This window comes from Lepisosteus platostomus, chromosome 14, assembly GCF_059453375.1.
Source record: "Lepisosteus platostomus isolate fLepPlt1 chromosome 14, fLepPlt1.hap1, whole genome shotgun sequence".
NCBI classification, from domain to species: Eukaryota; Metazoa; Chordata; class Actinopteri; order Semionotiformes; family Lepisosteidae; genus Lepisosteus; species Lepisosteus platostomus.
Genome location: NC_142624.1, coordinates 20,590,840 through 20,605,551, shown reverse-complemented (window position 1 = coordinate 20,605,551; position 14,712 = coordinate 20,590,840). Strand labels below are relative to the sequence as shown.

The window sequence follows — 14,712 nt, the reverse complement described above, 5'->3', positions numbered from 1 at the left end:
ATGTGTTATTGAAACACTTCTGAAATCTTAAAAAAAAAAAAGAATTTTAATAGGAATAAATGCACACACATATATGGCAGTGGGATTAAAGATACTGGATGTCTGTACCAAGTAGGAGTGTTTTTTTCTTACAGGTATTATTAATGCCCCCAGTTGGCCAGTAAGGGGATCAGAGGCTGAAAGGAAATTTGATAGGAATTATTATTCCAGTGGAATAATAGCAGTGAAAACATTCTGGTTTTCTATGTACTGTAGGTTGAATAAACAGAACAATATGAGAACAATAGCACATCAGTTGTATTTCTGTATGACACCTGAAGTTAGAAACAATTGAGTTTCTTCAACTTCAGTACTGCTTGTACTTCCAAACGCTGAGAGTGTGGAAGTGATAATCTTCATGGTATTGTGTGTAATAACCATGCAACAATTCTCATGATGAATGAAAATTAAACATTACCTTGATAAAACAATTTACTGGTAATGGAACTGTGATCATACTAATTTACTGTTCTCTCTGATTACAAGGGTGTATATCAGAATATTTATATTGTTGTCTTGTGAGAAACTATTTTTGACTCTTAAAGATGCAATACTTGGAAATTTAGAAAGTAAGCAATTGTCTTTATCTAATATTTTGCTAAAGCACTTATAAATGTAACTAGGGATATACTGTAGAGTAATGTGTTAGGCACAGTGTGTTGGGCCAGGACAGCTGGTCCGAATAGAAGTACTACTTTTTGGGGTGATTTATTTGATGTTATACAAAATATGAAATACAATTATATTTTAACAGGGCCCATTAGAATAATACAATACAAATTGCACTGAGAAATTGAAAGAAACATGGGGTTGCTTAAGTGTCCAAAAATAATATTTTAAAATAACATTTTAAAATAAACTCATATATCATCATCACTTATCAGACTTTAATCTAATCTTTACTGCTTAAATAAAAAATGACAAAAAGACACATCTATACATGCATACTGTATGCTGCCAATACAGTTTTCCATACAAGACCAGTTTGCCATACTGTACATTATATACATACAAAAAGTGAAATGTATGTTAATATTATATTATATACAGTAGATGTATTTTTATATGTACTGTATTTACTGTTTATCCATGTGTTTAATGTTAATGCTTATGTGGTTCATTTTATTTAGCACCAGTAGACCCTTTATTCAGAGAAGATTAGTGTTCCTAAATAGCAGCTGTTTGATGTTTTACAGCCCAATAGTAAAGTGATACCCACTTTGCTGTAATACGAAACTAATACATGCAACATTTACTGTTACAAGGATTTGATTAATGAAGTAGAGCATGGCAGATGAACAAATACCTTATGTACGGATTATTAACCTTAAAGCTGTTGTACCTCAGCTGTAAAAAACATTGTTTGGATAGCAGGAAATAGTGGTCTGGTGTACAGTAGATATTATTTCTAGGCTTAAAAGTTAAGCCTATAAGTGTTAAAAAGGCACAGCAGTTCATGCCTTTCAAATCTGAAAGACCTTTTCAACATTTTTCACCTAGAAGGAAAAACGTAGCTCTTAGTGTAATACTGCAGAAAAGCAATGGAAATGAAAGGAAATAACCAAACATGAGCTAGTGTCCTTTGTTTCCAACATTAATGTGTATATACAAGTAGTCTCAATCTTTGTGTGCTCAGTGTTAGCATTTATTTACATGATTTTGGATACCCCATACAATTGTATAGTAAAACCATAGTGAAAATAACCAAGATAATGGTACATTTACCATGGTAAATTTTAATGAAGGTAGTTAAGACTAAAATAACAAAGTGCAAATATAAGAAGAGAAGACTTGGTTTGTTGGAGAACTATTAGGACTAGAATAATTGTTAAATTGTTCCAGTGGTTCATCATTCATTTTCTCTCTCTTCTTCTTAGTGGTTACATTTCTTGTGGTCATATAAATCTATTTAATTGGGTGACAGTGTCTAAATTTATAAATGAGTTTAAGTGTTTTTATTTCACCATTCTATTCTTGACTGTCCATAGAAAAACAGATTGAAAAAACATGTGGACATCCTACAGTATATGCAATGTTCTCATCTGTCAAAGTCTTTTTTATCGCATGGTTGTTCATTATTGTCTATGGCTCTACGTTGCAGGGCTTGCTATATTTCAGCCAGTTTGCATCACTTTTTCAGATTGAAAGCAAGTATATATTGTTAGTCAATACCTGTCTTTAGTGATTGCAGAGTCTATTATTCTTAATGGGTAGTTTAGTTAAGAATGAGGTATGGGCCTTGAGGGAGGAAGGACTGATGTGCAGTTGAATTCTAGATTATGAATTGCAGGAATCTTGCTGTGTCTCTCTTAGATACCTGTTTACCTGTGTCTTGATAATACTAAACAGCAGTGCTTCCCAAACCTATTCTTTGTTCTCCACGATTAGTAGTCCACGATTGTCACTCAGCTATTATCTGATTAGACATTTTAATTCTATATTAATAATGTAATTTGATTTGTAACACACTGACATGTCGTCCTTTATTTTACTGTTTAGTGTACCACGGCATAAATTTAATGGTTTCTGGTTCTCATTACATGGAAAATCCTGTTATACAGTACGTTATTTTATCTCATCTTTATCATTATCATCATACCGAGTTTTGAAATACACAAACATATTGTTTCTTTTAATACAGGTGTTAGTTTTTCTGTAAGTACAGTGATTTCTTAAGAAAACATTCAACATCAAATGATTTACAGTATTATTTTAATTACTTTCATAAAAGGTGCTGTCATTTAAATTAAACAATGTATAATAACACTATCAAATATCATAGCAGTTCATGCTGGTAACTGCTTTTTGTACCCTTAATGTTTTGTTGAAATGTTCTCACCCTTTTCCTGAAGTGGAGAATATGAGCAAAAAGAAAAGCTGAGTTACATTGCATTTGCCAATTTGCATGAGCAGAAATCTTTCCCAGCATGCTGTTCATACTGCATATCAGCTCATCTCAATCAGTGTTTCTACAGTATATTTGTTGTTTTGTGTCTCAGCTTCTGCCTTTCAGTTTGAGCTCATCCTTGTCCTTCCAGACTCCTGTTTTCATGTCTTCCTGTGATTATCCTTCTTTCTCTTTTCCTCAGTCCCCTGCCTCCTCCTCCTACCCCTCCCTCTCAGTGAAAGTGCTGCAGCATCCAGAGAGAGATGTAGGTATCCTGAGTGGGGATGATGTATGACAGGAATGGTCGCTGCTAGTCTAGGGTTAGCATGTGCTCGTCTCTGGCAATGTGGGTTTGCACTTTGGCATCGTCGATAAATGACAGTTAGGGTGAAGAGTGCTGGGTAAGCACAGGGTTTAGGTTCAAATGCATCTTCTGGAGATATTGTGTGTGCATACTGTACGTAAGGGTGTACTGACACCAGCATCTGGCTGGATATCTGGGAATTAAGAAAGACAGCAAGAAAGGAAGGCGGGATGGCCCGTCTGAACTGGTGCTTGGCGACGGTAATCAGCTGGGGAAAGTTCCTGTTCTCGTGCTTCTTTCCTCTGAGAGTTACCAGGAGGGACAAGGTGAGGCTGTTTCTGTACCAGTACTTCTGCCAGCTTTGGGAGACAGCTCTTAGTTGAAGGGTGGCCCCGAGGGTGTGTGGGTGTAGCTGGGACTTTTAGAAGAAGAGGTCACCTTGTGTATTTTGCAGCACTTTAGCAACAATAAAAGTACTGTATGCTCATGTTGTTTTGATGCAGTGTCCAACAACATTATTGTTACAGTCTGTTTTCATTTGGCAAGAGCATTTTTTTCACAGACTTAACAATGCACCATCTCTATTATTTTTAAAAGTTAGAATCCCTACACAGTCTTGTCGTTATATTGGTTACATTCTAAGTGCAGAGACTTGATAGGGGTACTCAAGAAAGACAACATATTGGTTTAAATCGATATGGATAACAACATGGCCCAATCACTTCTGCAGATAAATTTAAATTAGAGCCTTTTGACTGAGGAGTTAGCCTTTTCCCAATATTATGGTTTATGTGATATTAGGAAGTGTATTCTATCAAGATAATTTATATATGAAATTTGACCCGATACATAATTGGAAATTATTAGTTTGAATCTTTCATTTCCTGGACCATGTTGCTGCAAATAACTTGTTTTCCTTAAAAGGTACTGTAGCATACTGTAAAGCTTCTTTGAAAATTATGATTGCAAAAACACAGTTTTGGACTGATTAACTTGTTTTTCCTTTTTAATTACCCCATACCTTATTGACTATTTGGAAATTTTAAAAAGAATCCCCTTGAATTCTGATGGTCCTTTGTTTTAATGCTTGTTTGTTCGATTTATTTTTCTATTATGTACTACACAATACATACAAAACAGAATTAAGTTGTTTTAAAGATATTCATCTGGCACTGCTTGCAGGCTACTAGGTCACATATGGCCGCATATTCTACACTCCTCTGCAGATCTGTACAGGTGTGTTGTGAATTGAAGATGCATTTTGTGTAGTCACACTTCACCTAACAATAATCAGCTAATGTTAAACATAATTGAGATAATTTATACGTATCTAACACCATGCAGGTATACTATTATTCTGAACTCTTATGTGTTACTGCTGTTTAATTAGTTACCCCATCTTCTTTTATCTGTAGTTAAAGATCTTTCCATTTTATGAAGATTAGCACTGGGGAGAAATATGTGGTTGAAAACATTGTTCAGACGTGTCTCTTAAATGTGCTTTTAAGTTAATTTAACACATTGTGCCAAACAGTGCTACAGATTCTCTCTCTCAACTGTCTTTTTTTGCTTTTTTCTATTTATCCCTGTTAAGTCCCCATGGGCTTTGACCTATTCCAATTCAGTCTCTCTGTGCCCACACACTGTATTAATTTGTAGCTTGAGAGGGTGCAGGTGGGACAGCCTCCATTGAACAATGTCAGAATATGAATCACGTGTTGGTTAACTAAGCAGTGTGGTAAATTCTAAAAGGCTCACACGCAAAGGGGCTTTACCGTTTCCACAGCTGGGGTTTATTATGAGAGATGGTATCCATTAGAAAGTGGGGGAGCACCTTAGATCAAAATGCAGCATTGGGGGTGAATACTCTCCTTATGCCTACATTCCAGGGGCCTCACTCACATTTTGAATCAAAGATTAAATGAACTGTGCCAGAAGATAAACACTCAAATCTTATAATGGCTTAGTGAGTCCTTTTTCAGATTACTATGTTGTTATCTTTCAAGGGGAATGTCAATCTCCACTACTTTAATGGAAACAAAAAGATTTAAAATGTTTTTATAATGTCAAAGTTATGACCTAACCTAAATTATCTTTGTTATTTCCCAGAGCATAAATAAAAAGTGAAGCACTCTTTCTTGTAAATATTAAGAAGTGCTTTGGTTTTTAATTTAGCAGTTCAAAAACTACAATAGTCAGTTTTTACTAAAAGTATTCTCTGTGATGAGTATAAGACATATTGTGTAAAATGCAGCATTGAATTATATACACATGCACACAAGCTGGTCTTGGATTGCGTAAGCTTTTCCATTGTACAGAAACAGTGCACATCAGATTTAAAGTAAAGGTCTGGATTGTACTGATTGTAATCAGTAATCTGATTACATGGTCCTGAGCGTGCACCACATTGGGATTTATATCCCATTGAGTGTGTTTTGTTACTCAAATGTATCACTGCTGGCCAGTGAACTGTTATTTAATAATAATCTAAAAATAAGAATTTGTATTTTTATGAATGTAGGTTAGGTATTGACCTAAGCTAGAATTTTTTTTTTTGTGTAAATCAGTTTGTATAACACATTCTTTGGATAATTCACAATACCTTTCCTCTGTAAAAGGCCCTAGGTACAGTATGCTCGTAGTATGATTTTGTGTAAATCAGTTTGTATAACACATTCTTTGGATAATTCACAATACCTTTCCTCTGTAAAAGGCCCTAGGTACAGTATGCTCGTATTCCATTCCTATGAAAAAATAATATCAGGAATACAAAAAAATAGAAATGAGTGGGTGCTAAGAAGAAAAGATCTCAGATTGAGGGATGATTTAGACTCAATAGAAGAAATAAGTCTTGGAAATACAGGGACTGTTACTTGAAGATCAGAGAAGGGGCTATTTACTTGTAAAGAATTTTTGGGAGTCATAAAATGAGGCTGCAACCATTTTAATTAAAAGAAGTGGGTAGAGGGATTGACTAGTCTGACGGAGAGATTCATAAGAAAATGTCTTGGTATTTGCTTTGCTTTTGTCTCCCTTTGTACCCCCCCCCCTTCAAGGGCAGCCCAGGGATTCTTGCCAAATAGAAGAGTATCTATTGAGCAAAGTCATTAGTCGCTGTGCTAGTCCACTGAAAGTGTCCAGTCAGCCCCCCGTGATATTCTTAATTAAGGAAGAAAGCACTCTGTCCAGAAGCTGGCTGTTTTACACAGAGAGGGATCTGTGGCTAAATGAGATCTTAGTGAGCACTTTTTTTTCCCGTGGAATTAATCTCCCTCTATTGGCACTTTAATAGTGCGAAGCACTGGTCTCCTCTGTTTTTATTATTGAAGAGGACTAAGCACTTTCTTCTCATTTAACTAATGTCCTCATGGCTCATAAATTAAGAGGTTTACTTTGGAGACAGCTAAGAGGTAAAGGATTACTTTAAACTGTTTTTTTTTCTTTCCTTTCAAGTGTCATATACAGTATACTACAGTGTACCGAATAACACGGTGTGGTTTTTTTTTTGCTGTATGGAAGTAACATTATTTTAAACTTTTTAATCCATATTTTGAGGATTGTTTTTAATTTCATTTTATTTCTCAAGTCCCTTCAAACATTTTTAATGGGTTGTAAACTAAATAGGTTAATTTCCTTTTCCATGCCAGAGATCTCCTTTTAGCAGGTACAGTACCCAGGAATAAAAAGGCAGAACCCTACTTCATTAACAACTTCCCTGTTAAGCTGAAAACCACAGAACTAGCTAATAAAGTGAATTCCGTAACACATATATTTGTCTGGACCTAGTAATCCTTAGAGCAGGAGGAATCCTTCTAGTTTTTCTCAGCATTTTAAAATATTATTATTTTCAATCCATGTGGTATCAATATAACTGCATAAAGTGTTGTTGGAATGAAGAATAAAAATATGCAATGTACTGTAATATAAAATCCCTTAAAATGTTACAGGACAATTCAACTGTATTTCAATGTAAAAAAATCAAACAAAAACCTAGACATTAGAGGAGCTGAAATCCCGATTTTGTCATTTAAATAGCAAGAACGCAGGTGGGTTTTTTACTGGCAAATGTTTTGTACATACAGTAAGTGGAGATGATTTTGAAATTTTTGTTTTTCCTTTTTCTGATGAAGTTTTAGATTTTAATGTAATGCCTTCTGCCTTCAGAACCATTCCCTTCTCTGTGGTTGTTTGTCACAGTCAGGAGCTTTTATCATGTGTAATGGAAACACATACTGTACCGTGTATTTGAGATTTGCTGCACATGATTGTATGTTTATTCATAGAGGGCTTTTGCTGCCTTGAGCCCATTAGTAATTTATCTTTTATTGTAAGATTATAAGAACATACCAAGCTAAAACAAAGCAAGAAGCCCCACACATACCTTTTTGCAAACCATTTTTCTGATGATGGAGCCCATATATTTTGGAAAAACACAATACCAAATCCGCAACTACTGTAGTTATGAGATAGCTACAGCAGAATGAAAGATGAGCAGATAAAAGGTTTTATTAACCAAATGTACTATTCACAGACTTCAACACTTTATCCAGTAAATGAACCATATGTTCATTTACACATCATTTTTAAATGGGTGAAAGATGTGACTTGGTTAGGACTTATTTTTGCATGTAAGAAAAGAGAGATTGCTGAAACTAATTGAACAGATAGCTAATTTGAGCTATTTATTTCTTGTTTAGCAAGAAAGGAAAAAAAAAACTAAAGCATTGGGCAATTTACAAAACCTCATGTAAAAAACTTTGAATCTCCCACACAAACTTTATATAAATGCTGCAGTATAATCATTAAGTATGTTGTAGGATCAAAGTGAGACATGAAGGAAAGAGATGTCCGTTCTCACTTTAGAATGTTGATCTGTAGTTTTCTGTTTTGTATTGCATGTGTTCACTATTTATTATCAGGTGGTGTTACACTAATTCTCTGTTGGTACAGGTCCCATTCCCATTGTAAGTGACAGTTACAAGACTCTTCTACTGTTGCCAACTGACAGGTGCATTGACCTAGACCCAGCCAATAACATGTACTGTACGTATTGTAGAAGAACCAGCTGAGGTTTCAGTTTTACCCAGCAGCAGCTATGATTGTAATACAAGTGGATGTCACGGAAGACACAAAAATCAAAATATGGTAAACAGAAGCTCCTACAATGGCAACAGCATGACTCGATGTTACTAGGCTTGATGTTTACAGATTAAAAGAACACACTACACACTGATACACACTACACACTACTACAATAAAAGAACACAAAGTAAACGCAAAATAAGCAGTCCCACACATAGTTTCCATACACATTTCCTGGTAATGATGGGGGTCTAAGCTTTTTAGGCAGAAACCATGACTACTTAAAGATTGACACAGATATTGTAAAAAGTTTGCTTATCACCACTGACAGCGGCCTTGTTATTGGCAGCTGAAGGTGCTTTCTGATGAATCATAGTTCAATGTCTTATTTGGCAGTGGTAGGGTACATATATCTAAGAAAAAACATACAAGTTCATTGAAGACAACAGCATTACTGTGGTAGATGTAGTATAATTGTCCCATTATGCCATCCTTTTGAGTCAATTTATTGTAATCAACTGTAGTTTCACTGTAAAGCATGATGTGGACCAGATAATTAGGTTTTCACTCTACCATGGTTACAGAAAAACCAACAAAATCCTTTAATCTTTCAATGTAATGAGAAAGGTCAATTAGAAGTGCAAATGCAGAAATTGAAATGCTTGATATGATGGATGACTGCTTTCTTACTCAGCTTGTCAGAGTACTGTCAAGAGAAAGTGCTTGCATTGATTTGATCTTTTCAAGTAACCTCTATAGCATAACAAATGTACAGTATGATTTAGAACATGAAAGGCAGGAAAATAGGGACCACAGTCTGATAATGTAGAAGAGGTATATTTCAAACCTAGGTGGTTAGAGGGTAGAGGATTTTTTAATGATTTTACTAAGACAGACCTAATCATAAGACTAGGTATGACTATGAATATAGTACTAAAGGCTTTGGAAAAAAATAATTCTTAAGCTTCCTCACTGTACAGTAAATTATGTTCCCATCCTCAACATAACGAGAAATCAAATACATTTAAGTGGACACAAAAGGGACCAGGATTATGTAAAAAATGGAGTGTCTACTGAGCTGCAAACACAAACTACTGTAAGAACACATATCAGAGAAGCTATAAGACAAATATAAATCTAAATATGATGATATGGCTATTACCAGGGGGCTCTTGCAATACAATACATTTGTGGTTTAATAGACTAATAGTAGGGAAGGGGTGTCCACTATTACTGAATGTCCATTATATCAAGAATGATGTTATTCAGCCCCAAAACACACTATTATATAAGATATTTACTGTATATACTGTATATTAATGATTTTACAGACAAAATTCCCCCTTTTGTCCTTTAAATCTGAAGTCTGTCAAACAGAGGTTTTACTGTAGTACAATAGCAAAATATCAGTAAAGGAAGACATAAAACATTATAATGTATTATAGAAGATGCAGATTTAAAAGATGTCTTTACTTAAGAGTCCACAGAGGGAGGTTTTTTCAGCATTCCGAAAATGGCAGGTTAAAATGTCATCCCATTAATTTCTACATGGTTGTAGCATATCAGAAGATGAGATGCTAGTGATACATGACGCTAATAAACATTTAAATGAAAACTACTGAGTTATAAAAGGTAATTAGCATGGATTCAGATAAGGTGGCGTCTGCTGCTTTCTCAGCTCAGCACTCTGCAGCATGCATATATGCAGCACTCAATGCTGCATATTTTTTTGCTATGCAATCCTCTTCCTTCCCCACTGATAAATAAATGAAGGTTGCCTGTTCAAATCCTGCAGCCGGCAGAGGAATCCTACTCTGTTGGGCCCCTGAGCAAGGCCCTTAACCCCAACTGCTCCAGGGGCGCCGTATAAATGGCTGACCCTGCGCAGTGACCCCAAGCTTCTCTCCCTGTCTGTGTGTCTGTGTCTCATGGAGAGCAAGCTGGGGTATGTGAAAAGACGAATTCCTAATGCAAGAAATTGTATAGGGCTAATAAAGTGATGTTAATAAAGTGATGTTACATTGTGGGAAAAAGAGCACCACACCAATAACAAATTTCAAGTTACAATTTCAATTTTCAGTTTCATTTTCAACTTCAATTTCAATGACAATTGCCCTGAACTATCGGGAAAACACCTTGGCTTGGTAAGCCATGAGGAGTGTTTACTGAGCTGGGTCACCACCTCTCCTCTAGGCCAGCCCAGAATTAATTTAATGGCCAGCTGTCGCGGAACTCACATACCGCTGAGGTGAAAGTCTTTGTGGACTCAAGAGCGGCTGGGAATTGTTTTGGCTCTGAGTTAGTGATGCAACTGGAAATTCCTTTGGTTTCATGCCTGACCTCACCCACATGGTTCGGGCCTTGGAAAGAAAGACCATTGGCCTAGGCTTGATCAAGAAACAGACTTGCCCTTTGAGCCTTACAGTGGAAAGCGTTCATAAGGAAATTGTGTTTTTCCTTTGCACTCCTTCTCCTTAATGTTCTCTGGTGCTGAGATTCTCCTGTTGGAACTACACAACCCTCAGCTAGATTTGGCTCACCTTGAACTGGTAGACCGAGGGCCCGAAGGCCTTAGGACTGATGCCTTTCTGCGCCATAACTTCTTTTGGTTTCTGACTTTCATATTGTCTGAATTGACATCAAGTATTGGGATTCACTGATATTTTCAGAAAGGAGAAGTCCAAGACCCTACCACCACATGTTCTCCACTGAGGGAATACCTGTTTACACTTCCAAGAACCTCCAGAAAGGCTTCATTCACTCCTCCAAGTCAACTGCTGGTGCTGGGTTTTTCTTTGTACAGAAGAAGAACATGTCCCTGTACACCTGCATTGACTACCAAGTTCTCAATAATATTGTGGTGAAGAATCACTGTCCCCTCCCATTGATTTCCTTCATTCTGGAACGTATTAGTCAAACCAAGATATTTTCCAGGATTGAACTAAGGGGGCCTACAACCTAGTGTGAATTCGGAGATGAAACAAATGGAAGTTGGAGTTCAACACCAGCTCTGGGCATTACGGGTTTCCCATCATGCCCTTTTCACTCTGTAATGACCCAGATGTCTTCCAAAAACTCATGAATGACGTCTCAGGGATTTCACAGAACACTGTGTTAATGTATATTGACAACATGTTGATCTACTCTAACTGCCAAGTTAGAGGAATGTGAGTTTGAATGATAAGAGGTGACCTTTCTTGGCTATAGGTTCTTCTCTATGGGTCTCCAAATGTATCTTGGTAAGGTAGCAGCAGTGAGGAACTGTCCTGTTCCCTCATCTCTGAAACAAGAGCAGAGCTATGTGAAGCTTCCCAACTACTACCATTGCTTCATATGCGACTTTTTCACACAAATGGAAGTTGGTGCCCATTACTGCCCTTACTATGGAGGGTCCCAAACAGGGCTGGTGGACGCCCAAAGTGTAAAAAGCTTTTGAGCAACTAAAGCAAATCAGCTCTGCTCAAGACACCCGGAACCATTGTTGCCCTTCGAAGTGAAGGTGGACATTTCAAATGTGGGAGTAAAAACCATATTGTCTCAGAGGACCGGATCCCTGCCAAGGCTCCATCTCTGCAGTTGTTTTTCCTGGAAGCAGCAAAACTAGAACTATGCTTTGGGCAACCAGGAGCCACTGGCAGCTGGTTGTGGGAGTCAGACTTGTCCTGGATGAATGGCATCACTTACCAGAGCGGCCACTTACCCCTTCATAGTCTTTACTGACAACAAAACCTTGGCCTACATAGAGAAGTCCAAAAGGTTTAACCCTCGGCGGGCTTAATGGCCTGTTTTCTTCTTCTGATTTGACTTTGTCATCTGTTACTGTTTACACTCAAAGAATGGAAAGGCAGATGGCCTGTCATGGTTCTCTTCTTCCAATGAACAGGATAAAAAATCCAACATACTGTATATGTTGCCTGAATACTGCCCTGTTGCAAGTGGTATCGACTGCTCTCGAGTCCAATCCTGAACCGTCTGAAATCCCGCCAGAAAAACAACAGGTGCCCCTCTCAGCTAGACCTGAGGTGCTACATTGGGAACACAATTACCGACTCGCTGGCCACCCAGGCATTCAATGTACAACATAATTAATTCAGTGGCACTTCTGGTGACCCAGTTTGAGGTCAGATATTGAGTGCTACTGGATATAGCAGTTTGTCACACTTCTAACAGGGTTAAAGAACAACAACTACTAGGCCTCTTCACCCACTTCCCTCTCCGCATTGCTCGTGGTCGTCCGTATCAGCAGACACCATCACTGGTCTAATAACTAATAACTAAGTAGCTGAGCACCTTCAGCATGAATTGGGAAGATATGTTGTACTGTTTGTTGCACATGAATAAATGAACATTTCTGTGATTCATGTACAATACCTCTGAAGACAAAGTGAACTTGTTTGGATGTTTGTATTCTAGCTAATGATGGAGAAACCAGAAAATATTGATTTCTGTTGTATGCATAGCTAATTTATGTGCACTGTGTCTTTACAGTCCGTAACTTTTAAGCTTTATTAAATGAAGAAATGATAAGACTGCCTAACCTTATATAAAAATCTCACTTTATAGAATTCTAATTCTGAGTCTGCATTTTTAAAGTATTTAAGTTAATATTGACTAATTTAAAACAGATTTCTTTGCACCTCCATTTGGCTGTTAGCTTTCTTTAAATTTAACAACTATAAGTTGATTATTTCTCATTCTGTAAATAGAATATATTTTAACCATTGCTTTTGCACTTGTACTTTTGTTAATATACATCTTGATGAAGAGGTGCAGAAGTATTAGCTAGAAAGAGAGATTATCTCCGTCTTTGCCTTCTCAACTTCCTCTGCATATTGTGTGTCCTCGCTTTTTTTACCTCAAAGGAAGGAAAAGAGAAAGTCTATATCTCATGTGAGGTCAGAGATGAGTGCATCCTTTTCAGGCTTCCCAAGTAAAAGCAATAGGGGCTTGGGGCTCCTCTAGGGCCAGTTGCCAGGCAACAATAGTTTAACGCCAACCTGAAGTGGCTTCCCAACAGGACTCCAGCCCAGAAAGGGACAGCCTGCTAATTCTACAAACCAAGAGTTCTCCCCCCAGATATAATGTGTGGTCAGAATTCCACAGATTCTTTATTTATTATCATTGTATTTATTGTTCTAAGTGAACAATAATTTCCAATAATTTCTGGAATTAACATGGATATAATAATTATTTCCATTCATTACCTGAGAGCTGCTAATTCCTGTTGACACACAGGGATGTCAACCTGGAGCTAATTCTGAAAACACAGGGCAGAAGAAGAGACAGGGTGCAGTCCATCACAGGGCACATATAAGAACTATTTGTAGACACTAGTTAACCTTTCCAGCATGTTTTTGGGAGGTGGTGAGACACTAGACCACTTAGAGAAAACCCACATTAAAATTCATACACAAAGTACTTGTTCTTAAAGGAGGAATATTCATGTCTTACATCCTGTTATGTTCAGAGATTTAAATTATCTATTTTTAATATTACACTAAAAATTTGATCTTGTTTGTTATTCTAAAGAAAAGACTTGCCGTTTTATTTTCTACAACTTGTATGTATGTTTTTTGCATATAAAAAATCTAGAATCATTTTTCTTTCTAAAATAATTCCATTATTTTAAAGTTGTACCTTTTGAGTAATAAACCTGTTTTTTGCCACTACCGATGTCTTCATTATTGAGAGAAAGAAATGTACACAAACAGAAATACAGAAATGCTAGTGCTTTTACTGGTTAAATTTGTTTGATTTGAGGCCACAAGGTTTATAGTGCTGACTTTTTTGTTTTCCATTAAATATAATAAACTTAAGCATCTTTAATAAATGTTTCTAAGGGTGGTTGGTTTATATATTTTTTCTTGATTGAACATTTTGCATTCTTCCATCTGTTATGGTGGACCTCATGGTCAATCTATTGGAATCATTTTTAAATTATAGTTTTAATTTTAGCTTCTTGTTTAGTATTGTGAACATGATTTTCACTTTTGAACTTTCAAACCCAAAGTATATTGATCAATTTTATTGACACTCTGGGTGTATATTACTTTATTTAAAAAAACATGCATCATGCATGTGAAATATAGAAGTTACCACTAGGAGCTGCTGTAGAGATTTTTCTAGGCTTAGAAAAAAACCAAAACAGATTTAAGTGTAGAACTTTGTAGAAGCTCATACAGAACCTTTATGCATTTGTGAATTTGAAATCTTTTGTGGTAATCTGAATACTAGTTGTTTCATAAAGAAAAAAAATATTCTTGCATCAGGAATGACATTTTTACATAACTTTACTTTGATCTGAATGTTGTACACTGTGTATATTTAAATATACATTTATTTTACAGTTTTTCCTACAACTGAACAAAGTTAACAGCTGTTTAAAAATACAGCCACAGGA

General features: G+C 36.4%; 1 protein-coding gene across 8 annotated transcripts in view; it reads left to right on the top strand.

Moving 5' to 3' along the window:
- The window catches only part of tns1b (tensin 1b), a 264,722-nt gene that overhangs the window by 48,502 nt on the left and 201,508 nt on the right, over window positions 1–14,712 (top strand). The window contains exon 1 of one of the 8 annotated variants that reach the window (XM_088604949.1): window positions 3,446–3,556. The exons of the other annotated variants lie outside the window; for them this stretch is intronic. Within the exon in view, the coding sequence (XP_088461075.1) occupies window positions 3,461–3,556 (96 nt within the window). The 5' untranslated portion in view covers window positions 3,446–3,460. Of the gene's footprint in view, window positions 1–3,445; window positions 3,557–14,712 lie in introns of those variants that run through there. 8 annotated transcript variants of the gene reach the window in all.